The sequence below is a fragment of the Glossina fuscipes genome, unplaced genomic scaffold, assembly GCF_014805625.2.
Source record: "Glossina fuscipes isolate IAEA_lab_2018 unplaced genomic scaffold, Yale_Gfus_2 43, whole genome shotgun sequence".
Classification (NCBI taxonomy): Eukaryota; Metazoa; Arthropoda; class Insecta; order Diptera; family Glossinidae; genus Glossina; species Glossina fuscipes.
In genome coordinates, this window is record NW_023998427.1 from 1767784 (window position 1) to 1794768 (window position 26985).

The 26985-nt window shown below is 33.2% G+C and overlaps 4 protein-coding genes across 10 annotated transcripts in view; 1 reads left to right on the forward strand and 3 right to left on the reverse strand.

The window, feature by feature from the left end:
- Window positions 1-210: 210 nt before the first annotated feature.
- Window positions 211-3500, reverse strand: LOC119637080. The gene is made up of 3 exons (XM_038032900.1): window positions 3412-3500; window positions 773-917; window positions 211-714 (listed from the first exon to the last, which is right to left on the reverse strand). The coding sequence occupies exons 1-3, from the start codon at window positions 3483-3485 to the stop codon at window positions 226-228; spliced, it is 708 nt and encodes a 235-aa protein (XP_037888828.1). The 5' UTR covers window positions 3486-3500; the 3' UTR covers window positions 211-225.
- A 7-nt stretch (window positions 3501-3507) lies between these two features.
- On the reverse strand, window positions 3508-5665 carry LOC119637075 (U4/U6.U5 tri-snRNP-associated protein 2). Its single transcript, XM_038032895.1, has 4 exons — window positions 5196-5665; window positions 5061-5135; window positions 3835-4993; window positions 3508-3770 (listed from the first exon to the last, which is right to left on the reverse strand). Exons 1-4 carry the CDS (start codon window positions 5200-5202, stop codon window positions 3524-3526), a joined length of 1488 nt encoding a protein of 495 aa, XP_037888823.1. The 5' UTR covers window positions 5203-5665; the 3' UTR covers window positions 3508-3523.
- A 1613-nt stretch (window positions 5666-7278) lies between these two features.
- LOC119637051 overlaps window positions 7279-26985 on the reverse strand; it is a 25543-nt gene continuing 5836 nt past the window's right edge. For 4 of the 7 annotated variants that reach the window (XM_038032860.1, XM_038032857.1, XM_038032858.1 and 1 more), the window contains 4 exons: window positions 10686-10939; window positions 10390-10616; window positions 9349-9947; window positions 7279-9286 (listed from right to left, as the gene is read on the reverse strand). In XM_038032860.1, the coding sequence (XP_037888788.1) occupies window positions 7470-9286; window positions 9349-9947; window positions 10390-10616; window positions 10686-10880 (2838 nt within the window). In that variant the 5' untranslated portion in view covers window positions 10881-10939 and the 3' untranslated portion in view covers window positions 7279-7469. Of the gene's footprint in view, window positions 9287-9348; window positions 9948-10389; window positions 10617-10685; window positions 10940-11059; window positions 11231-11369; window positions 11452-26576; window positions 26972-26985 lie in introns of those variants that run through there. The other 3 variants (XM_038032861.1, XM_038032856.1, XM_038032859.1) reach the window with 3 other exon arrangements.
- On the forward strand, window positions 11637-15536 carry LOC119637052 (caspase-3). The gene is made up of 5 exons (XM_038032862.1): window positions 11637-11895; window positions 12383-14477; window positions 14622-14797; window positions 14884-15046; window positions 15115-15536. Exons 2-5 carry the CDS (start codon window positions 14138-14140, stop codon window positions 15390-15392), a joined length of 957 nt encoding a protein of 318 aa, XP_037888790.1. The 5' UTR covers window positions 11637-11895; window positions 12383-14137; the 3' UTR covers window positions 15393-15536.

Sequence of the window (26985 nt, forward strand, 5' to 3'; positions counted from 1 at the left end):
AAGTAATAATTTGAATAATTTGAAACGTGGCTTCAGTCCATATTATAAGAAAAATTTTCTTTGAAAACGATATTCTTTTCTAACTGTAAGTTTTCGATAATTTTTTTTTTTTTTCATACAGTTGTCAATTATGTCAGATATTTCATAAGGTTGCCGATGCTAACTGATGCTTAGCATAGGAATGTGGATTGTATTGAAATTGAATTTGGTTTTAGCATTTCGAAATTATTTAGTCATTTTACGCATTTGCTTTGTTTGTTCGGCCATCGAAATTTCTGCTTGATCGGCTTTATTGATTAACGAATCCAATTTGTGAAGATGAGAAGTCATTTTCTTTTGCACATCATCTTTGGCGGCGCGTATCTTTTCAATTGGTATAACCGGTTCGCCTGGTTGATGTTGTTGTTCAGGGTCCAACATTTCGTTATCACCCTGATCAGTTATATTCGATGTTGGATTTATATTTGAAGTGCACGCCGTAGTATTTCGTCGGGTATTTGCTCCGGAAGTTGATGGATTTGTTTCAGATTCCTCTTTGCCGGGATTGACTGCGTCCGTCTGCAAGGATCCACTTCTGCTAAATATATTTGATAAACTAGTGCAAGCAGTTTGCTTGAAACGGTTCAATTTCTGCTGTGTCGACGACAAAATAGTGTTAAGTTCATCCAATTTACCCCCCGTATTATTCAGAGTTTCGTCTTGCTCCTCTAAAAGCTATTTCAGATCAATCAAGTATTGAATTTTTGCTTTTGAAGAAAATTTCGTCACTTACTTGCGCCTCGGCAGCATCCAATTCTTCTTGCTGTTGCTTTAAACGCTCTTCCCGGTTCCTTTCGAACTCTTCTAAACTAGGCTTCTCCAAACCCAGTAATTCTGCTCGCATGCATTGAAATTCATATGTTTCTTCGGACATTTTTCTATAAATTTTGACTCGTTTAAAAGATAAATTTTTCTCTTTTGTAATGTAATCGTAGAAAAGAATCGATTTTTTTCAAAATTTTCGTCTATGCGTTAGTTATTTTATTGCTGCAATTAATTAGAGCAAAAGGCAAACCTAATCTTGTACGAATAAACGAATCACTAAATGTTCATGCCAATGTAGTAAATAGGTAAAATTTGTTTAAAAAACTTGCGCATGTGTCGTAGATATGCCCGTCCGTCCGTCCGTCCGCTCGTCTTCCTCTCATCTCATCGTCTAAGATTTAATAATGTATTAAGTCAGACTAACCTACCTTATACATACAACGTATGCACATACATATCATTTAAGATAAATGAAAAAGTATTGAGTATTGAATTAATTCCTGTCGTTTTTCTTGCTTGCTTGAGAGTTGAATTATACTTTACAGAGGTCTCTGCTCGTCGACTCTTTTAACTTTTTATAATTTTTTGGCAAGTTGAGTAACCACATTGTTTTGACCCGATTGAAAGAAGTAGTCGGGTAAGAAGCCTGTGCCAGACGCGATTGCATCTTCCAACCAAACAATCTACGCCTTTATTTGAGTTGACGTAGCAAATTGGAATTGAGTTTTAACCCTGAAAATACGAACGGTTTATCCAATATCGATAAGGACCATAATATTGCCCTCATCATTCGTTATAATGGTTGCGTTGATCGTTTACATTTCGTCATCAGTTACAGTAGAGTGCGAAAATTCTTTATATGTCTTTGAAGCTGCATATCATGATGTTGCTAAAAGCATCTTTTGATACCTCCGCACATCCTTTACGGGATTATATTGCTTAATTAATAGCTAAACAGCGCGAATAGAAGTGAAAACCTCTATTTTTATAATTATGCTGAAATTCACGCCCATCAAGATCTGTTTCTGTTCTTGGTTTTAACGCCTAAGGCAACATATTACTGGTCAGATTAAGACATTTCTACGAACTTGCATAAGCTCCTGGCGTATTCTTTCAAAATATATGCTGTTTTCATTTTTGAGATTTTATTCCATGTAATTCTGAACATTTAGACATAAAGTTAATAAGCATTTCAATCGAAAGAATGAAATCAATCGCATTTTGTTGAAAGGTATTTTAGTTTAATTTCTTCAAGGAGCTCATCGTTAGGGTAGGTAAAAAATTTATATAAGTTAAACTAAATATGCGTTATAGTTTAAATAAAAGTGAACTTTTCAGTTTTGGTCTAGCCCCTAATATATTTCAAACCAATCTTCATAGTATTTTTACATTCTTCTCTTCACGTCGGATCACTAGAGCATTAACAATGTTTAGATTTAGAAGCATCAAAAAATTTATCATCCCAACTCTATACCGCGATCGCGTATAGCAACTTTAAGTAACCGTAGAGAGTAAATTGTAAGAAGCATGATTTAATCAAAGGCATAAAAACAGATATAAGTGATGCCTAATAGTTATTCTTTAAAAGAAGTAACATGGGCTTGCATTATCATTAGGGTAGTATGGGTGAAGTCAATTAAAATGACGTTCACTGTGATTGGAGGCACTATAACTATGCGACGTTTTATAAGTGGGCCACCTTCATATTATATGTTCTCTTTTCGCAAAATCTCTAAGCGAGTTCAATAATATATATATTTGTATATTTATAGAATTCAACGAAGCTCCGCTTTATTATTATTGTTACTATATATTATTATTAATCTTTAAAATCTTAGTTGCTTGGCACTTTTTAGAATTCATTTTATTTCTTTAAACTGGATAACAAATTGAACACACCCAAATCTTCTCCTACACAACTCCGTAGAAAGTTGTGCAAAAAAAAACATTGGACATATGGTAAATATATCGGCATAAGTAGTCGAGTAGGCAAAAACCGCGACTAACGAGTGAGTGCTCCTGGGCTTAGATATTGTTGCGGTAGAGTTTACTTTGGTCGTAGTTATAGTGTGTGCTCATCCTGTAAAGGCATAACACTTATCGATTGGGCATACAGGCCCTGTAGTTTGTAACCACTTTCCTATATCTTTCACTTTCTTCCTGCCCGTCACCGTGTTACGCGAACACGACTGATTGATCATTAAAAAAAAAAAGCCAGCCCTTCAATATCTCATAACGTATATATATTCTTGACAATTGGCAAAATCGAAATGCAACTAAATATGTTCTCCTGTTCTTCTTTTTCGGTCAAATGAAAAAACGAATCCATGGCACCAAAAGTTGAGAATACTGTTGATTTCCGAGTTTTTTGCTCTTAACGCATTTGTTAGTTGCTATGGATTATCTTTTTGCATCTCTTTTATATCTTATAACATATATTGGAGAGAATGAGGCATGTGCCTTTTATATCTTGATAAGTTTCACTAGCAATTTTAGATAACGAAGTAAAAGCGTAACAAGAGCTTTAAATTATATGTTTTGAAAATCCTGGCAGATATATTTCAGCGATGACGAACTAGTTTCCATTCAATGTACCTTATTACTTACTTGTGGTTATACTTGTCAAAAGAGTAATCAGAAATAAATTTAAGACGAAGTAAATCGAGCCAAGCACTCAACATTTCCGTTTTGCTGCTTAGTGTTTATTTACTTGGTGGCATCAGTCTGTACTTTGCTCATATATTTGTATATAAGATTCGGTTAACGTAATCATTTGAGGTAAAATTTCAGTGACATGTAAATCTTGCATTTCATACCATTGACCGTTTGCCGTATGAAATATATGAACTCGATATGTGCCTTTATTTGGTTCGCCATCATGTACAATATTCGCCACGAGATTGTATTTCGTATTATTAAGTTTGTCGCGGTTGTGCATTGAGAGAATGTCACCGAAATCAACATTTCTGAAAAGAAAATCACGAAAATTATTCAAAATAGAAAACATACGGAAGAGTATCTCTGAATTACTTAATGGGAAAGTTAACTATGGTGGGATTCTTTTCCAAAAAGAAAGTATTTTTCGTAAACCTCTTTATATATAATATAATGTATTTCGGCAAACGAGTAATTTCGAATCGCTTTAGGAAATTATCCTTGTAGGTTTTATATTCCTTTTCCGTGATGCCGTTAAATTTGGAAAGCAACTGATATAGGTTTACTTGAGGTATTATATTTTCACGGAATTCGTCGGTGAAAAGCGGAGGTGGTGGCAAGTCACAAGTTAAGTAAAGAAAATTTGATTGTTCGCATTTTTCCTGGTATTCTTCAGTGGCCAATAGTAGAGTCTTCTGCGTATCATCTAAGTCAACTGGAGGAATTTTCCGAGTGTATATTTTCATTTCGCCTAAGAATATTTTATATATAATCGATGAATCCGGAGTTTTATTGCCTTTCAAGGCGCGATGTAACGTGTGCAAGAACCATGATAAGTAATCAATTGGGTCACCTTGTTCCGTAATTTGAAACCGTTTGTTTGACCACAAGACAACAGCTTGAAGCATTTCGTGAGGCGAGACGTGAGCTTTAAAATTGCGCGGATTCCATACCTTCCGCATTAATTCCCCAAATCGTTGCACTAAGTTAAATATAGAATCACCGGGTGGTCGTTTAATTTTGGCGTAATTTTCTTCGCGTAGAAAGTAATCTCTCAACGGACTTACGTGGGATAGAGCATGTAATACCACATTGCAATAATCGTTTGCTTTTATATTATTTAATCCAACAACGCCTGGGAGATAGAGCGTACCATCCACAGTACGTGAATGCTTGGGTTCCGATTTATCTAGATTTCGTATATCGAGTTGGGTAAACGTTGGATTCAACACATATTTGATATCATCTAAGGAGGAATCGATAATCTCGTAATTGTCTGGCAAACAATAGAAACGTAATGTTGATAAATTCAAAAATACATGATGAGCATCAGCAACCGAATGCGTGTAAGCATGAGTGTTAGTACCTCTACCCTGAAAGTACTTCCCACAAACCAAACAAGCATAAACATTTATACGCGTCAGCGATATGGAACAGAGTTTCTCAAAATCAAAATCCAATAATGGTCGATTAATTGTATCTAAATAGGGGCAAACACGGTACTTCGGATTAAATGCTGAAGGCGTGTCTAATTCTAAAGCAAAAAATGTAATATATTAATTATTATGTTCTTTTAATACATTATCAAGCAAATGACAAACCATCCTCTTCGTTATCTATTTTTCTCTTTCGATTTTCGCTAACGGATGACAATTCATTCCGTTTGTCGCTATTTTCTATGGAGAAAATAAATGAGCGCTTAATTGTTATCAAAGGTATATTTTGCAATATTTTACCTCTCATTTTATTGGCAGAAATTATTGGCTAAATGAACACGTTTTCCTTGCAATCTCCGTCCTCCTGTTTTAATTTTGATATGAATGTAAACCAAGAACTTTTCTCGATGTAATAATTCAAGCTCTTTAATTAAGTTAGTTTAATATGATTTTCGCATAATTAAAAAAAAACATTCTTTTATAATTTCGTTACAGTTTAATACCGTTTTCCTTTAATACATGAACATAAATTACAATCAATTATTGATAAAAAAAATTTGAGGAAAATGAATATGAAAGCGCTGAATGACAACAAAACTCTAAAAAGTATGCCTTCCTTCACTGCTGCCTACAGTAAAAATTCGTGAAAATGAAAAGGATTTTTTGAAATGTGCTAAAAAAAACAACCCAGGGTCTTGGCTATGCATGGCGTTAACTAGATTTCAGTTTCAAGTTTCGAACTTTCTTGCTATGTGGATGCACAATAGTTGCGACAAAAGAACTCACAAATCTGTCAAAGCAGGCGTAAGCAAAATAGCTTACACTTTGCAATAATGTTGATTGTTTATATTTGCGTTTATAAAAGAAAACAGCTGCCCGTTGAAAATAAAATAAACTCCAAACAAAATGGTTGACTTACAAATAGCTGAACCAAAACAAAGAATTTTTAATTTATAAGGGGTAGGTAATTTGTTTTTTCTTTTTCTTTTCTTTTCTTTTCTTTCTTTCTTTTTTCTTTTTCCAGGCGTCTGATTAACATTTGTAATTCGCCAAGGCTTGTAATCAATCACAATTTGATTGATCAGCAATCTTTCCATACAGTATCTTGTACGGTTGCCATCATTGGCAAAGCGTAAAGAATCAACAAATAATAAAACTTCAAGTGGAATGGTGGAACCCACACACGTATACACATATAAATGTATTGTTTTTCAGATTTGCAACCACATAAAAACTATGAGAATAAACTTTTCATTTCCATTTTCAAATAGAATTGTATTGAAATAAAAAATATAAAGAGTTATTACCCTTTTGGATATTTTATGAAAATTAAAAATGTTGCTTTTATTTATACAATACAAAACTAGGATCAGTTTGCAATTTATTTAAAAATATTATACATTCTTTACAGGTAAATTTATATGTGAATGTAAAAATGTATTATATATAAAAATAAAAGGATGTATGTTTAAATTCAAAGTTGAAGTTCTCAATTCAAGGTTTTCCGAAGAAATGAAAACATAAAGAAACAATATGAATTAGATGAAATTTTATTTCACTTCATTTCATGTTATGCAAAGTTTAAAATATTTTGTTTTTGGTTTGTATACTACACCCTTTGAATTCGTGAAATGGTATTAGGAGTAATTGTTTATAGAACTTGAAGTTTTTCGAGATATCTCTTGATTTACTCTTTCTTGTTTGCCATTCCCTTTTGATTTTACGTTTCGTTTTTGGTTAACTGGTGATGCAATGCAGACCTTAAGCGCTAGGTGTACGTTAATAACCATTTATATGATTATATGTATTTCTGTGAACAGATCATGAAAAGGTGGTTTGAGTTCATCATTTCGATCCTTCGGTTTTAATTTTTCATCTTTTTATGGGTTGGCAACAGAATGGGCACCAGAAGAAGAAACAATTTACTATAGACAAATTCCTGCTTATTCGGCAACTGCCTTGTTTTACCTGTCGCCATTTCTTACCTAGAGGTGATTTGCTTACGCAATCCAATAAATGTACTTAAGACGCAATACAAAAGCTATGAGATATGCTAGTAAACACGTAAAAGTGTTTGAGTTTTCTGAAATCGTCAATGTGTATATTCTAAAAATGAATGACATGTTTTTCAAAATCAGTAAAGCATTCTCGAATTCTCGAAAGCGTTCCGAATTTCAAATAAACTCTCTTCGCTGAAATAAAATCATAGGAACTTTGTTTTTGTCACAACATATACTTTTATTATTCTTCTGCTTGTAGTTATATGTATTTTTATAGAGAAATTTATTTTCAAGAATCAAACTATGAGTGATTTTCGAAATAATAATAATGATATTATTTATGTGTATATGTATATACACTGCGTGCAAATTTTAAATATGTATTTGTTTTAAGGGCACAGGAGATTAATATTTTTATTTCCACTTTTTTGCTTTAACAATATAAAACTAAAACTGGGGAGCTTATCAACTCCGTCAACTATCAACACGTCTTATAGAGAATCTCTTTGATTTATAATCAGAAAATATATTCAGATAGCGGGATTACGCTCATTATGTACATTTTATGATGCTTTTAATAGGGATTTACTGCCGCTAAACCAACCCTACCGGCAGATCTTGGGAATACCGGTTCCGCGTAGCTGTGCCTATAACCTTTTGGCATGTTGGGTATATTTTTGCCAATATTATTGTGTGAGGAAACATCTTGCGTGGAATACAAATCATCCTTACGTTTTTCGCCGCCCTGATCTTGCCGAAGGTGACTTCTATCTGAAGTGGATCGACTGTCTGGGGAGTAATCTCTTCTATTGTATTCACGTGAATTGGTCCGTTGAATGCGTTCACGAGAATGGTCTATTGTTTTTTCACGGTATCGCGAATGATGGTGGTAATCGCGATTTTCGAGTGAATCTCTTGACTCTGAACGTTTACTGGAACTCTCCCGATTACGGGTATCAATCCTAGAAGAAGACATTCGGTCTTTCTCACGGTGACTTATTTTATCGACGTGTTCCATCCATTGATCTCGAACACGTGAACGTGATCGTATTTCAGGTGTAGGGGGCGAATCGTATATACGTTCCTCATCGCCCCAATCGTTAAATCTTCTAGCACTTGTTTCATCGGGATGATTTGTACCCTTTCGACCAGTCTTATAACTGCAATCATCTTTATCGTCAGATAGAACATGTCGACTTCCAGTACGTTCAGCAGCACGGAACTTTTCTTTTGCGTTCTCTTTGAAGCGATCTTTTAGCCCTTTACTACTACTGGAAGATCGGGAAAATTCTTCAGCATTGTACGCATAATCGCGATTTTCTTCGTGTTGAGAAAGTGTTCTGCTGCGTTGACTAAGTTTAGAATGCAATGGTTCTTTTGTTAAAGTGACTGGTTCAGCGTTAACGGGTGCAACTTCAAATGCTTTGTAGCGTATTGCCGAGGATTTTATCATTTTTTCCATACTCTCTATATAGGGTATGCTTTCAGGTTCGCGATAAGGGTTGCGTTCTTTGTTACGTGGAAAATTTTCGGGCTCACGTTCCCTAGAGTGATGCCAAGTTGGTTCAATATCTCGTATATCGCGTGCATGTTCTCTTGGACGTTCTGCACATCGGTTTGCTATATTGCAACGTTCGGGAGAATGGGTTCCCTTATGAATTCCACCACAATTGTTTTGCACTGAGTTCTGTTCAAAGGGCAAATCTGCAGGATCGACGTAGCGATGTTTACCTCCGTATCTGCGGGTCTCTTCTGCGGCATAACTTAGCACCTGATGAGGCTTGTTTTTGTTTGGTGCATATTCAATGAATTTTGGCTTTTCGGCCATGCTATTCTCTTTAGCATGACTGAGATGGTGATCACCATTATTTTGAATATCAGCTTCATCAAAATCATTGAGGCTATTACGAGATCGGTCTTTAAAACGGTGACTTGATGAGTCACGATCCAGAGATAAATTTTTTTTAAGGACACGATTTGTATCATTTACTTCATGATGCCTGTAGCGATCTCTGACATCATTGTTGTCATTATTGTCGATTTTATGAATTTGTCTCTGCTCACTTTGGAGAATCCGATTAATTTTGACATCGTAATCAGCTGGCCGCTTAATAACCGGTTTAATTTCATCCTCTCGTAAATTGGAGGACGATGGGTTATTTTTTTTTTCGCGTTCGTTTGGCAAGACTTTATCGTGACTGTTATTGGAACGGGACGAATAGGGCTTAGAGGGCAGATCGCGTAAATAACTGTCTTCGGCAGGCTGTATAGTAGACTTGCGATTAAGTTGCGCATGATGAGATATAATTGGCCTCGAGTGCTCTAAAGATATTTGAGAAGGCTTGAGAGCAATTACTGAGCTATCGGCTTCGTTTGTCCAATGTTCGTCATCTAAAATGAAACAAATCAGTATTTAAAACTGAAATTCATTATCGCTGCTTTAGTTTACTTACCGCTAGAACTATTTAATTCTTGACGTTCAGGACTTGGAGCTAAATCGGATCCAATACCCGAGGAGCCTCTAGATGACACAATTTTACCATTGCTTAGCGTAAGAGACTGTGAAACATCAGCCGTTCGAAGCGGTGGTGTGCTACCAACTATTAGGGTGTTACGGCAACGACGCAATTCGATGGCAGTTAAGTTTCCTTTGGATCGATGAACCGTATCATAATCGCGTGGTGGCAAAAGCAAAGGCGGGCCATTGCCGTTAAGCTTGGCTCGTAATTCAGCGGCTAGTGAATCGAACAATTCATTATTTTGCTGTTGACTCGGTAGCGGCTTCAAAGCAGGAGGCGAATGTGAAACTGGTGAATTCACGCTGTTCTCTTCACTACATTCCGAATCACGAGTGCTGTTACCAGTGTCACTGCCCAATGAAGAGTTGAAACGTTTCGGCGATAATTCATGCTGACGCCGGTTGTATTGATGTTTTTGTGAATGAAAGTCGCGTGAAACTAGTTCACGCGTTTGATTATGTTCATTGTCGATATGATTTCCCGTTTTATTACCAGGTAATGACGACGAAGTCATGTGGGGCATAATACCTAATCTAGAATTTTAGAGAAATTCTCACTTGATATGTTTGTTTTCATATATTGCGTCATTGCGTAGCGAAATTCTGAGAGATGTCGTACCCTATCCGCTCGCGCATGTCTCACGCGTATAGATTGTTTGTACTTTAAATAAAAGTTGTTTTCGCATATGCAACTATATGCAGTCCTTTTTGGATTTATTTGCATTTTTTATTATTAAAAGAAGGACAAACGCTTTGCGAAATCATAAGAATAGGACAAGGCGACAAGGCGAATGCAGAAAATGTTAATCTTTTGATCTTCACAATGCTGCATGTTCTGATCGTGTAGTCACTCACTAGTGATGACGATCAAATCAGGACAGCGTTTTATGGATATTGAAAAAATTTGAAAAGTATTTCCGCAAATTTCCTGTTTTTTCGCTACGAATTTATATATAAGCGTTATATAGAAACCTACCGGGATTCCAGTTCTTCGAAACGTTTTTGATTTTCCGGACGATTAATTAGAATTTGTAATTGTTGATGTAAAGCTTCGGCTGTAGTTTCAGAGTCGCAACGATAGGCATGCACATGTAGCGGACATTTGGTAGCGGGATTGTATAAAAGTAAAACACAAGCTACAATATCATCTGTTTGCATGGAACTGGTTATGGCACTGTGTGGTACAAAATGTTTCGATGAGCCCTATTTTAAATGAAAGGATAAGGTTTTCCCCTTTTATTGAAGTACATTTTCGAGAGTGATGAGACGTACCTGTATTATCTTTATGCCTTTGTGAGACACTTGCAGCGTGACTTTTATCGGTTCTTGAGCACGTGATCTATCCACAAGGTAAGGCAGTACCGAATTGATAACTCTTTGCCCCCGCAGACCTTTGGCCTCTTCAGCTCCCAGAAACCAAACATAATACGATGCTTTCTGAACATCGCGACGTAAACGTAGCGCCATTATAGTTAACAGCGATGGAATAAAATATGACTTCCGGTATTTATTGATTCGTATATGAACTGAAGACATATTTAGATAATAATAATAATAGTAATAATAATAATAATAATAATAGATAGCTAATAATAATTATAATACGCATTCGAAAGCATTTCAAAACACATTTATGGAAAGTCTACCTTTAATAGGAATAAACGTCTCTCTCTGTGCCTTGTTGATGAACTGTTTCGTTTGAGTGTTCAATAGTTTATGATCGAGTATTAGGTTTTACCACAACGCACATTTCGCTTTTATTCCAAATTGCCTTCCCATAATTGCGTACATGCCTGTACAATATATACATATATATATATATATATATATATATATATATATATATATATATATATATTTTGCATTAGCTAGATTAAGCGTGAATTGAAATAAAAATGAAATGCTTGAATGTGCATTTAACGTATGAAATTTATATATTCAGTTGATGGGACTTACAAGTGATATCAACTATTAGATGTTGTTTTTGCTAATATTGCTGTTGTTCTTGTAAAACAATACCAAGCACCTGTCAAACAAGTTGTTTATGCTAACTAAATACAAATATGCACAGAAACGTGCATACATACATATATACATACATACATACATACACACACAAACACACACCACAATATATATATATATATATATACAATTATATTTATTAATACTCCTATGATTTAAACGATTTTGAGAATGGTACACGAAATCTATACACAAAACGGTGTATTGGCAAATTTCACTAAATACTTATGACGAACGAATAAACGCAATTATGTTGTCGTGTATAGGCATCTTGTCTTGTGTTGCGTTAGGTTCAAGCGGCAGCGACGACTACAGCCACCACGATGGCAAGACGTTAAAATATATAGTTAATGCGCAGAAGTGAAATTCCTATACCATCACAATCAGGCTCCCCAGGTGAAACTATCTGTTACCGAAAGTTAATTGAAAGTTGAAAATATTTTGCGTAAGCGATCTTGTGCGTAATCAATACAGTCTACAAAGACTTAGATGCTGTTCATCGACGAAAGAAACACAAAAAAATTTTTTTTTTATTATTTTTCATTTCAATCTATAGTTTGTTTATGGATTCTGCGTAGACACTATCCAAAAATTGTCCACAAATTAAAATAATTTTTTTTCAACAAGATATTCGAGTTTTTCTTATTTTTTCTTATCATCATTATTCTTATGTATCTATGTGAAAATCTTAAAATATCAATCACCGGACATATTTAAATGCCTGGCTGCCATACGGAGTTGTTTAAGAAATTTCCTTTTTCTCATCACTTTCACTAAACACTATTTTTTTTGATTTCGTTTTGATTAAGATCAAATTAATCATAAATAAAAAAGATCTGTATGGATGTGTGTTCCATTTGTTGGTGGAATTGATTTTTAATATTAATCTATATCTAAATATTTAAATAATGTCCGACTAAGTATTTTTTTTTATTTTTTCTTAGCCAGGAATTCTATAGTGGTCGATTAATGTGTTCCACCCACAGCCCGACAGATGAAAGGATTAGCTTTCAGCGTAATTACACATTAATTAAAAACGTAAGTTGTCGAAAGTTTGATCTTTTTGCGAATGATTTTCGCAACTATTTCGGGGATGCGTATCAAATGTCAAGTGATATCTAATAAGGTTCACTATCAACTCTATTCTGAAAACACGTAAAGAACTTAATTAACTTTTAACTTTGTTTTCACTCCATTTGCCCAGTTATCATTTAAAGGCACACTTGCTTGTATTCCAAATATTTTCCCATACATCTTTACGTAATAATCATGCTCCCTCTGTATTCTTTTGCAAAAAAGACAAAACAAGGAAAAAGGTAAAGATCAGAAGAAAGGAATTGTATCCGTCTGTAACGGAATCTTTTACAGCCACCATCTTCGGCTTAAAAGGGGAAACACAAAAGACAAATAAAAAAAAAACAAATAAAATATCGATACTCTATAGGATGAGATGGCTACGGCCGATTTTTTCCATTTTTATACGCATGTTGTACGTGAATCATTTTCCGGTTATTTCCGCGGTAGTTTATGAGTAATGAGAAGAAAGCTCAATATTTTCGAATTTGAAAGCAGACATATTCTCAGTTTACGTTGTACTGTGAGCGTGTCCTTCGGCCTGTTTGGGCCATTTTCAACGGGAACGTGCTTTCCAATATTTCTGCAATATTTTCCTTGCTTGTCCTCGCTTTTTGTTGCGTTAAGCAAAAAGTTTTACTCCAAATATCACATAGACGAATGGACAGAGAAACTGATATGCCTAAATCGATTCAGAATTTTATTGACTAATTAAAAATGTATATATTTTGCGCGTTCTCTGAAAATACCTTCTGGGTTAATGTCCGCGAGATCGAAAGTTATAGATGTAAATATCAAAAAATTGTTGGTATTTTTTCTGATGTTGTTTTAGTTTCTTTTAGATTGCGGACGCGTCTGCGAACAGATCATGCCCATTTTTTTAACATAGCATCTATAATCGATTAGGGAATACTTGCACCAAATTTCAGCTTCGTATCTTCATTTTTGCGACAATTCGCAAAACGTATCCATCAAATTGATTTGCGTTTTTTGGTGTTTTGTTGAGAGAAAAGATTTTGTTTCCTTTTTGAACAATATGATTTTCATTTGCTGATGCCGATAACAGATACTACATACTAGTCTTCCCATTATTGGCATTATTTTAATAAAATAGTCTTTTCATCGTTTTCTGAGATATTCACTGTAATACAACTGAACCGAACTGAATATTTTCGAAATTTAATTGCAGGCTAATGAGACTCTTCACGTTTCATTTACCGAGAGAATAACAGGACAAATTAGTTTTCACATACTGAGTAGGTAGACTGTTTTTAAAATTCGTTTCATTGCTTTGCGATTTACATCTCATTATCATATGATAATTATTTGAAAATTAAATGAAGAGAATATTATTCAGCGTGGGTTAAGCAAAAAGTGAGTTATTATTCGTTGATCATTCGATTAATAATATTCAGCTGAATAAAGCACAGCATGTGCGAAATAATTGTGTCACAGCTCTTTGGGCATTTGAGCTTCTTACTTACCAATACTTCATCCATTGTCTTTATCTAATCTGAAGAGAGCTTTATTTAGATAAGAAACAATATTGTAATGTGAAATGCATTTAGAACAAAAAGTCATTGCGTTTAAATTTTAGTTAAGTGAGTAAACGTTATCAATAAAGGATGGATGTAACCGATCTTAGCTTTTTCGGTGGTAAATTGAAATCAGATAAAGCCGACGCTAATAAAACTTCATCGAGTATAACGAACAATTATCAAAATATAACAAATAGCAATAAAGTGATAGTTTCCCGGGCTACTCGTGAAACGGAATACGATTGCAATCATCCATGTGTGGGCATAGCATTAATATTTAATCATAAGGATGTTAAGGGACAAAAACAACGTGTCGGTACGGAAAGAGATCGGGACGCCATATACGCATCGTTAACTAATTACGGTTTCGATGTTCGAGTCTTTAATGATCTGACATTTGCTGATCTAAATGAAAAGCTTAAAGAGAGTGAGTAAGACATTTTATTAAGGGGAAAAATGTTATGTTGTTGTAAATGATTTCATCATCTACTCTCATTTTAATATGAATGGCATTTATATTTGAGTTCTTATCGTTTCGGTATTATATATAATTTTTATGTTTTTGTTGTAGCGGCTCAAGAAGATCACCAGCAAAATGATTGCTTGTTAGTTGTGGTCATGTCACATGGATACGAGGGGAGAATCTTTGCACGAGATATGGCGTATCCGGTTGAACGTTTATGGAATGCATTTTTGGGCGAAAATTGTACATCCTTAATTAATAAGCCCAAGTTATTCTTTATTCAAGTAAAAGAAAGGACAAAGAAATTTTTTTGTTTTTTTTTGTTTTTAAAACCCTTCTCTAAAGTACATTATGAAATAATCCGTTTTAGGCCTGCCGGGGTGCGAATTTAGATAAAGCTGTCACCTATAGAAAATTTACTCCTATGTCACGTCAATCTTTCTCATTAGAGCCGTGGCGGGAGAAGGCAGAGGCCGCCTTGTATGCTATACCGAACACAGCTGATATGTTAGTTATGTATTCAACATTTGATAGTAAGTAAAGAACAGTTAGGCAAACTTAAGTGCCTTAATAAAATTTCAACTTTTGATTTTGATTTCAGAGCACTATTCGTTTCGTAATATAGAGAACGGTTCGTGGTTCATACAAAGTGTATGCGATGTACTTGATGAAGCGGCCATGGATGAGGCTTCTTCGCCTCAAGGTGCGGAGCTTTTGCATTTATTAACTGCGATTAATAGAAAGGTAGCTTACGAATATCAATCGAATGCCAAGCAGGAAGCTCTTAATCAAATGAAAGAAATGCCAAATTTTATGTCTACGTTAACTAAGACATTTTATCTACGTGTAAAACGAAAAGTGCCTGAAATGATTAGATAGATTACGCGGACTTTGTCCGAAAAAGTGATTTACATTTCGATTTTGTCATCGGCCGAAATTATGATATCTTTTAGTAAAAATAATGCCTTTCTTTTACTTAAATATATTGCTTTGTATTTATTTACACTTTATTTTTTAATGTCTAAAAAATGGTTTATATATAGATATATATATATTAAACAATAATAATAATAATTGTGCGGTGTAGTAGGCTCATATGGTCCATCAATTATTTAAAAAATAGTTGTAAATATTTTGTAAAACAGAAAATAAAATAAATTGAGAAATTTTAACCTGAAAGGGGACTATATCTCAACACCCTAAACTTTATAATGCCTCGTAGCAGGAGAGATTTCGCAAAAATCCATTCATTCAGCTTCATATAGATTATGAAAGGTAGATTTTATTTTATATTCGGATTAAAGGATCATAAAAGAGTATTTAAAGCTAAATTTATTTGATTTGTAAGGCAAAACAAAAAAAATCATATCGAATGAATGGCAATGAATAGCTTATACTTAATAAATTTGTACTTTGTGTGGTAAAAATTCCTAATATAACAAATGCACATTTGTACGACTCTCGCCTATTTTAGCGAAAATTTTTAGAAAATATTTTTTTTATTATTTGTAATTCTTTATTATCATTATTGTTATTCATTTTTTTTCTTTTTTTTTTGGTTTTTTTGTTTTTTTTTTTATTGTCTAGGCTTTACATATGAAAAGACATTGCAAGTATGCATATATAAGTAAATATTGTAGGTGTTGGCACTGAAATATCATATACGTGTGTACATGCGGTATTTGTTTGCCGACAGTATGTCAAGTATTCTGTTGCTTTTTCAAAAATTTTCGCTTTTTCCAATTTGCAGTCGACCTAGATAAACAAAATTTTTTGAATTCATTGAAATTAATTTCATTTTCTTTTTCGTACATTTTGTTTTTCTGTTTTTTGCTTTTTAAGTTTGCTTCCAATTTGGTTCTCTCTCTCTCTCTCTCTCTCTTTCTCTCTCTCTCGTTCTTCTTATGCTACTTACGAACATGATAATTATCGGACAAGCATTTGGAAATGTTCGCAGCGGCTTGCGGTTGACTAATAATGGCAAACAACAGACAGCAGCCAGCAGCCAGCAGCCAGCAGCCAGCATTTCAATTATGCAACATAAATGTTTATCCACAGAATTTTTCGTAATAAAGTCAAGAAACAAAATACCAGCTTCCTTGCCTAAAACACTTAGATGGACTTATGCTTTAACGGTTTAGAATAGTTTGACCTTTGCCCATTCATCTTATTTCATATATATCTATAAGTTATACTATTTGTGCTGATAATCGCTCGCTAATTGTTGCAAAACATCAACAATTGAGAGATTTGGAAGTATATGTAAAAAGATTTATAAGAATTTTTCGGAAAAGTCAATAGCAAACAATGCAATATATTTGCGAATGTATTGATCAGAGTCATTTTCTCCTAAAAAAAATGTGCCTATAGAGGTGAAATGTCAGGAAATTTTAAATCACAATTTTGTTCTTATCGTATTATTATTATTATTATTATTATTGTTATTATTATTATCATTTATTTGGAGCAAAGAAATAAATTCTAGGATTAGGGCACTAAGCAATCAGGAAGGACTATTGGTTATTTCTTCCTTTAGTTTCTATGTCATATCTAATAGAGGAGAAAATTTCATTTTGTCACTGTTAGGTTTAAAAGAAATTTATTTTTTACATCTCTCTTATTAAGAACATTGCTGTGAAAGTCAAACGTAGTGATAAAATGAAAAGTAGCTGACGTTTTAAGAAACTAATACTACTAGCATCTTGCGAAAGTTATAATTGGGCAAGGCTAACCTTTAAATAATCTGCACCACTTCGTCTATGTACAGTACAGTTATTCAGTCGTTTTGATAATAATACGTGGAAAAGCCCACATTATTTTCATGCGAAGGCATAGTTTGCATGAGAGTCCGAATATTGGAGGGTGGCCAGAACATCACAATTTCGCAAGTATAATTAATTTACTAAATTTACTAAAAGTTGTACAATTTTTCAGTTTCCATCATTAAACAACTAAACATTAGACTTTTCATTCATATAAAGGCTTATTTTTCGTGATAATCCACGCATGTGTTAGGATGTATATGATACGAATCTATATGATACAAATTCTCAACCGTTAATTTTTTTACCAAGGACTAATTTGTGACCAAGGACTAATTTACATTATTATTAATTATTAAAAATTATACTTTTTTCTGAGTGACTTACTATGTATGAGATATCTTATATGGAATGGGATTCAAGAAATAGACGTATATGATCCAAATTTTGTTCATTTTATTTTTATGTCAAACTACTATAAGACTAATACAAGAACAAATTTTTAGATTAGGCCTATTTGACATATAAAGTTTTACATTTGCTAAGAATCCGTATATGGGATGCTATCCGAAAAATAGACGAACTTGGTCCAAATTCAGTAAGATCAATGTCTCTATCAATTTACTGTTAGGAATAAAATCTCACCATTGAACAGCCTAAGTTAGAACTTTTTGTCATAAAAAGTTTCAGTCTTCGTAGACACGGTTATACGAGACGTGGGCCAAATAATTCGCACAGCTAAGCCACATTTTTTAGAATCCGACACATTTTCAATAGCGTTCGTCTTTAGGTCAAAGCACGTCAATGTATCAAATTTCAACAAAATAGACAGATAAGAGACGGACAGACGAACAGACAAAAAGACAAGCTTAGATCATTTTCTGAATCAGTTGGTATAATAAATAGTGAGTCTATTTTAAACCCTTCAGTGTGTTACATCAGTTCGCACAAACTTAATATGCGCTGTACCACAAGTTTAATGAATTTCGTAATATCCGTTAATATCATAGAAGAAGCAGTAGATATATTACTTTAGCAGTTATTTCGTTACCTACTCTTTCAATTTTGTTCTTTGTATGTGAGCAAAGCATTTGCGCAAAGCAAAGTCAATTGAGTCGAGAAAGTTTCTGTAAATAATTCAGTTTTAAGTAGATTTCCTACGAACTGTAAATAAAAATCTGCTTAACCTAAAAATCACAATTTTGTAATGTGAAGTTAATTTCGAAAAGGACTTGTGAATAGGAACGCAAAATCAAAATGGGGCGTTTTCTAAATGTTTATTATTGACTTAGACGATCCTATGAACTAAGAGTAATATTCACTTTTGACTGATGGGTTAACCCATGTCCATTATTTGTTCCGAAGCTATTCATTCAGTTTATTTTACATTGATTATGAACTAATCTTTCCGACCTTGTGGCTAAAATGAAATTTTTAACTCAATGCTCTACAAAAGTGTCTAAACTAGAATGTATGGGTTTTCGTTTAGCTTCGCTTCTCAATTAACTTCATCCAGAAATGCACCGCCAAGTGTTTCCACGAAAAATCTTCATTCCTTCGCGGATAACTCCGAATCGTCAAAAATAACTGCCGATTGCACACAACAGTTACTTTTTGCTTTCCCAATTCCCCTTTCGCAATTTTTATAAAAAATTAAATTGTAAATCCATTAAGAATTTATAATGCAACGCTGCGTGTGAAAGGGCGCGCTGCTACGCACCAACAAACTGTAGATCTTCATAACTTAAAACGTGGAAAACGATTGGAAAAAGTACGACGCGAGTACGACAAGTAATGTAACCTCAAAAACAAGATCAAAATATAAGCTAAGCCATAAGACGAATTAATTGATTTAAGTGGAAACAGTGAGAATTTAACTCTAAAATGAAACTTGTACTGCTGATGTTTATCGACGCCAAATGAATATGTTGAACGATGTATGATTGCAAGAAAGATCAGCAATATCTTAAGTTAACAGAAGCAAAGTTATTCACTTGCGTTATAAGAGTTGCTCAGGATACACGGTTCAAGCTCGAATGACAACTTCTGTCTCTAGCCAGCGGACTCATGCAGCATGGTGCCTTCTGATTACCACTTGTTCAGATCGTCGCAGCATGACTTGGCCGGCACGCGTTTTCGAAATGCTAAAGAAATGCATAAATGGGTCCAAACCAATATCGCCCTTTCGACACAGTACCGCTATGTTGCCAAGAAGATGGGAAACAGTTATAGGAAGTGATGGAAACTACTCTGATTAATGTATGTTGTACTAATATATCTCAAGAAATGCCTTTTTCAAATGAAAAACTGTTGAGAATAAATGCAAGCACCTATTAGCATTAGTATAAATCATGTGCATAAAAGGAGGTAAAGAATAATCAAATAATCACTTTGCTCTATAGCTAACCTTTGTAATCGTTGACTTGCGGTATCGTACGAATTTTAAGTGTTAAAGGTAGCGGCCACCTTTTCTTTTAAAAGCATTTAAATAAACAGCACACGACCTCAAGCGAAAGCTAGTAGCAAGGCATTCCAGTAGCGAGCCGACCGAACAATGAATGAATGCGCACTCAGCTAAAAAATTTAATATACGCGGAATTGATATGATGAAGTTCCTGCTCGGCCTAGAAAACTGTAGACGTTCGAGTAAAGAATTCCGCGTTTGTCACTGCGAAATTTTGTATAGATAAATTAATAGCCTCTATTTTAAGAAGTCATAGATGAAGAGCTTCTGTATAACGATATTTATTAGACATTTACCGAATAGAATAAAGGGCAAGGTTTCATAAAGGGCAGGAATTTTAAATGATTAACGAACGGCCTGACTAACCTGAACTCACTCAAGGTCCTCTTTGGGGCAGAGCATATATATGAATTATTTCTTCTTTATCTTCTTTTTCTTCTTGTTCTTCTTATAACTAACAAATTTTGCAAATCTCTTTTCTTTTTTTTTTTTTAAATAAATGAAGTGCGTTGAGAGACTGAAAATGTTTTGAAGAGAGCTTTATGCAAAATGGAATTTTTGCGATTAACACGACAATAAATGTCGATGACAAATAGTAGTCGAATTAAAGCAATGATATTATATGGTAAGCATATAGGTATAAATATGCGTGGATGTATGTCGTTGTTAATTAATTTTCTTTTATATGAATAAAAATTGATTTAGTTAGTGGATGAGTTTCATAAAAAGTACACATATACAAGCACTTACACCCATATGCGCACATGGACGAGTTTAATAAACTTGTATGTATGTGTATGTATGTATGTGCATATATATGTGCGTGTTGATGAGTTTGTGTGTTTGATGACTACGTTCCAACTTTCACTATTTTTACCGAATGATAAATAAAGTACGTAGTTAAACATTCATATATATGCATGCATAAATGTATTTACACACACACACACACACACACATATTTATATATATATATACAATGGAACAAAGTTGAAGTATTTCTTTTTCTTTTTCTTCTTCTTTTTTTTTTTGCAATCAGGTTTTTTTTTTTTCTTTACAATCCACTGCTCGTTTTGGCTTTGCTTCTTTTATTTTCTTTGCTGCACTTGCAGCGGCATTGTGCGGTCTTGCAGTTTGGCTGGTAGGTGTTGTTGAGCTCCGTAGTATTCACAAAAGTAAGCAGACTCATAACACAGGTGGCTTTAGACAATTGTTGTGCGCACTTTTCAATGTTTTTAAATTATGTATGTGTGCACGTGTGTGCATGTATTCGGCTTGGGTGTATGTATTAGTTCAAGTCATCGATATCTGTTACACATGTTTCAATATCTTGGCGAAAGTTTAATAATATTTTCTTTTTAATTGGAAGTAGTTTTTGGATAGATGTCTGTCTAAATTCACAATTTTCCTTAATGTGCTAATGTGTGTGCGTACGCAGATTTCATACAATAATAATTACTTCATTCAATTTTCTAACCAGTTAACCATCAGTTAATCACCAGGGTGTAACCGAAGCAATAATTCAAATTTAAAAATTCATAATCACATAGCTTGACATGATTTTCATTTCCATTCTTAAAAGTAATCGCATTGAATGCAAATGTTTATTATTACGCTGGTATTTGTATGTTCGTTTGTTTGCTTGCTTGTGAAACTCTTCATAAGTTTTAATCTAGTTTTCAGCGTACACAAGAAAACGCTCCTATGATATATATACATAACTATATATATATATATATATATATATTATTTGAGAAATTTAACTTTCATTCACTGTTGTATGGGTGAAAATTAAAAGCACAAACGGCCTTGCGTTTACCTAAATCACATGCGATATATAGATGATAGATAAGCAGGAAAGTGTCAAATAATTTGTTTTTTTTTCTTTTTTTTTTCAATTTTTTAAAATGAATTTCAATAGTAAGTACATTAATTAGAAATCTCATCATCGCCGGCTATCAATCAGTTGAAATCAATGAATAGCGTCCATCTAATAATTAGTTCGAAGGAGGCAGGTTAACGACGAACGAAAAGTAAATGAAATAAATGCAAAAAAATGAATAAAAGAATTTACGTAAAACTTGATTAAGCCATGAAGTAAGTAAAAGTCATATTTCTGTTATGAATAATATTATGAACAATAAGCCTTTCTTATTAACATATACGTATCATATTAATAGTAATATTGATTATTGACTTGTGTTAATTGTAATCACTAATTCAAGGCATTCATTGAGCGTTCATCTCATACTTCAAGACTTCACTATGGAATCGATTATTAATTGTTGAGAATTGAATTATAATGAAATCTTTTTTATTTTTATTTTATATTTCGCATTAATTTGCGAAAAATTTCAAATATCAAGTCAAAGTTATTTCAAATTCAGTGAAAGTTATATGAACAATTGGGAAACTTCCACTTTAAAAGCTATACGGTAGAAGCATTCGATTTGAAGTCTCACTCGTCTCCGACAGAATCCAATAATAATAATAAAGCGCATTAATTGAGTACTAATTAATTGGCGCATGAGTAGCTGGGTGGGAAAGAATCGCGAATTCTAATTAACTTATATAAAATATGACTTTTTCATGGATTCGATAGTAGTGGAGGAATTAATTGACATTTAAACGATGAGATGTACACGTAAAAAGTCTTAAAAGGAATCATTGATAAGGGACATCGGTAAGTGTGTTGTAAAAATGTAATTTTAAGACTTCTTAAAAAATCCACTATTGCGACGCATAATGGCTTAAGCACACATCCACTAACCCTTGAATACATTATCGTAAATATTAAAGAAATGTGATCAGATTTGATCTGACATCTTATGAGTAGATTTTTATTATGATTCATTGTCTATCTATAAGGCGTGTAAGATATGGGATATCATCTTGAAATGGTTCGACCTTGGAGTTTGAATCAAGTAGATCTTGTTGCCGGCTTGCCGGTAACCTTTCATATTTCGATTACCGATTACATATGTCGTCGCCTCGTGATATCTAGAGAGGAGGAGAGCAGCTCTGTTTTCCCCTTTTTTGTTGTGACGAAGAGAATACGTGTGCTTCATAATTCTTTTTAGGGGCTAGGGCGGTGATCAAAACTACGAATATACTATACTATTCTTAAGTCATATGCTACTGTTCATTCAATTTGTCCGGAAATAAACTCATATTTTTAGCCACAAAAAGCCAGACCGAAGAATTCGTTTATACTCTCAGTCATGAATAGAATATGCAATAGAAGAAGAAGAATGAATCGAATTATTTATACTTTAAAATATAATATGAAATCTTTATTACAAATTTTCCTATGACATCTTGCTTTGCTTAGCTGATTGATTAATAGATTCGACGGCCGATTACCTTATGAAGGTTACCTTTCGAATATTCACTTAAGTTACGATCACAGTTATAAGTTACGCTTACGCTTACAATGCATGTAATATTTAGGGTACATTTATTACGTATGACACATAGTTGCTGAATTGATTACATCGGAATTATTTTAAAGTCGTTACCTTCGTTCATTCACCAATCTGCTCCCTATACATATATTTTATGCAAAATTAATTCTACGCTATGTACAATGAATTCAAAAAGTTAAGTAAGTGCCTAAGATTCCTTTCACACTGAATTTCGAATATCTTTTTATGGCATTTATATACATATATATCGTTTTATATTAACAGCTAAAAATTCCGTTTTCTAGTCCACTAACCTCAGTAAGTATTTCATGAATTTCTTCGTTTTGTTTTTTTTTCTTTTTTTTTTCTTAATGAGTTTTCCATAACTGAAAGATATATTGAACTTTATATGAAAACAGACCATATTTATCGAGTTGAGCGTAACTCATTTACAGCAAACTAACTATGTAAAATGTTTGAATATATGTATCACTATCAGGCCTATAAGCGTATGGATGCGTGTTTAACTGGTTTGCCAAATTCAAAGATAGTTTTTAATAAACGCTATCATGAATTAACTATCGACTGAAACGCATTTTGATGGATCGCATAAAAATAATGTATAACGGAGAGCATTGAATATGTCTCTGTGTATCGCTTGCTCAATGCAATGACAATGTAAAGCATGATGACAATCAAATAAATGTGTTAACTATTTTGGCTTGAATTTCTTTAACGGAGAAGGCATGCATGCGTACGCTTACACTATATAATATACTATATATATGTTACTTATGTATGTGAAGGTAACTTTCACTTTATGTATTTAGATGTATATATATATATATGCATATATATATACATATGAGTTGACATTTAACGTTTGACAATAATTATAATATCCATCACAAAATCGAATACCAAGCCCATGCAAGCAATTTGCTGCTCACGTTTAAGATCATTCACTGAATTTGACATTTGCTTTGTATCGAAACAGTAATGTACGAGCAATTGGGTAAAGTGTCTATCGTGAATATTAAAAGGCATGCCGGTACAATGTTATTGCTTTTACGGTTTAATCAGTTGAAATAAAATATTTCGAATTTCGATAATTGACATAAGTTACGTAAGGATATTTGTGTTTATTTTTTCCTTGAATTTCTCTTGTACCGCAATTCTCTAACGAACGCAACCATATCAAGGCAGTTTAGCTTGCGGACAAGGAAATGTATTTGTATTCATGTACTGAATGAAATCTGGTTCGGATACCATAACAATGCTGTTGTTTGGCTTGCAAACTTTCATTGTTTATGTTAAGCTTATTTACATAAGTACGTGAATAAAATATGCCGATTACTATCGATTTGGTATCAATTTAATTTAACGCATCATAAGCCATTAACACCGGAAATTTTTTTTTTTTATTATCAAATTGCTATAAACGTCAACATATTGCAGTTACATTTTGATATATGAGTCGTTCACTAAGAATACTTTTTCCGTTCCCTTTTTTATCTCGGAAAAGCTTTACTTAATTTTGATAGGTATGAAATCCATTGTTTTTTTTCATTGCGGCAGATAACAGACGTACAAGAAACTAACAAGAAAATCGTTTATATAACGAACGTGTACTACTTTTTTTTTACTATTTATTATGTCATTCAATGAGTTTGCCGATCTATGGCCGATATGGCAACCTTGTTGAAAGACTCATATAATTTCTGGCGAGTAATAACCTTCAAACGTTCATATCGCGTCAACATGTCGTGTCACTTTGACAATTCGCTTACAATTTACAGTCAGAGCCATACGATCCCTTAATACTTTTCATTCCTGGCATACTTCCATGGTAAGGGAAGACATCGCATAATCACAATTTATTTCGAAAATTGATCAAAGCTTAATAATAAATTTATTTATGTATATATATATATATATATATATATATATATATGTATACCGTCAAAAAACTATCGGGAATTAACGAAAATTGAACGCATTCTTTACTTAACCGTTAAAGTTTATAAAATCATTTGAAAGATATCTTTGCTTCTGATGGGCCTTGCTATAAAATAAAAGTCTCGATACATACTAACGCTTAGCAAAAAAAGTAGAACAATGGAAAAAAACAGTCAGTTTTTGACAGATGGTTTTAGGTAACTTGCTTAGGTAATTAACGGGGGAAAGCTATCGATCGCAACCATAAGTTCCAGATTGTTTTACTTCATCATACTTATAGGTTACTACTATATTTACAAGTTATTATAGAGTTTCACATGAAATCTTTTAAAAACAATATAACAGCGGATCGAGTTAGTTGGCCTACAGGGATCAATATAAAAGAAATTTTAAATAAATATCTTCTAAACGATACAAGTTATGCTCTCTTGTAGATAAAGGACGGATAAAGTCCATTTTAGTAAAAAATAATGTTAATGATAAAAGATTTTAGATGACGAAAATTTCTTTATTGGAAAGTAGGAAATTTTTATTTTTTTATTAACTAAGTGCGGGTTTGTTTGGAAACAGAGTCCACTCATTTACAAATCTAATTGGCGACTATCGTGATACACAGTTCGAATATTTTTCAACTGACAGTTTCTGGAGTTTACTACGAATTATGTAATAATTATGTTATATAAAGAATTTTTCTTATATTTATATATAGATATACATATATTCCAAAAGGATTTCTTCAAGGGTAGCTTGCATAACTTTGAGTTTTTCGTAGAACCGTATTACTGTGCACGTTCAGCCTATTGGATAAATGTGCACTTGGGATCTTTTTGTGTATGTTTATCGAAGAAATAATGCAATATTTCATGGGTTAGTTGTTCTCATCTTAGTCGTATCAAAAGTTTAAAACTGTTCTGAAAACTAAAAGCTGATCCAAAAGTCCATTAAGCTAATCTCGCTAAGGTTCGAGAGTGCAATTGTAAACTATCAATAAATCTTGTCAAGAAGGATTTAGAAAAATATATTTGCTTTTAGCACATGCAGACAGATCACATTACCTCTGACGTGAAATGGTTGAAATCGTTTAAAAAGTCTTTCGCTTATCGTGCATCATAATAGAAAAACTTATTTGGGTAACTCCTTGTCAAGGAGCGCTTTAGGAATTTCTGTCCGGTGAGTGTTTCTTTTATTCAAAATATCAAATGTTCAACGTTTTAAAAGAAAAATGAATGGATAAGATACCGACAATGACGCATAAAGAAAAGTACGCCGATGGTTAAGTTACAGCCTTATGATCTTTTACCTCAGGAAAGATTTTAATCGAAGACAAATTACGATAATATTGAAATGAATGAATTGAATGAATGAACATATTTCTCAATTCCTGGCACTTTATTGACAGTTAGAAAACCCCATCATTTGAACTTCTAAATGACAAGTATTTCTATACTTGTTTGCACGAATTTTTTTTTATTACCTTCTTTTGTTGTTATTGGTGTTGTTGTTGTTGTTGTTGTTGTTGTTGTTGGTGTTCTTGTTTGTTATTAGAAAACCAGTACAAGGAAGGAACGTCATGAAGTCAGCCAAATGGCATTCATAACAAAATAACATCGATTAAGTTGAACAAGAGTTTGAAAATAAAAAAAAAAGAAATGAGGAAAAAAAAAAGTTAAACGAAAAACCAGTTTTCCAATAAATTTGCACAACAAACACATATGCAGACAGACATACCACCAAAACATTCTAACTAGATATATATATATATATATATATATATATAACTTATAACCGTAATTCCAGTATTGTTCTTATGCATCTGTATTCTGTTTGTGTAGATATTGTGTAGATATTATCATAAGATTTTAATATTAATAAAAAAAAAAAAA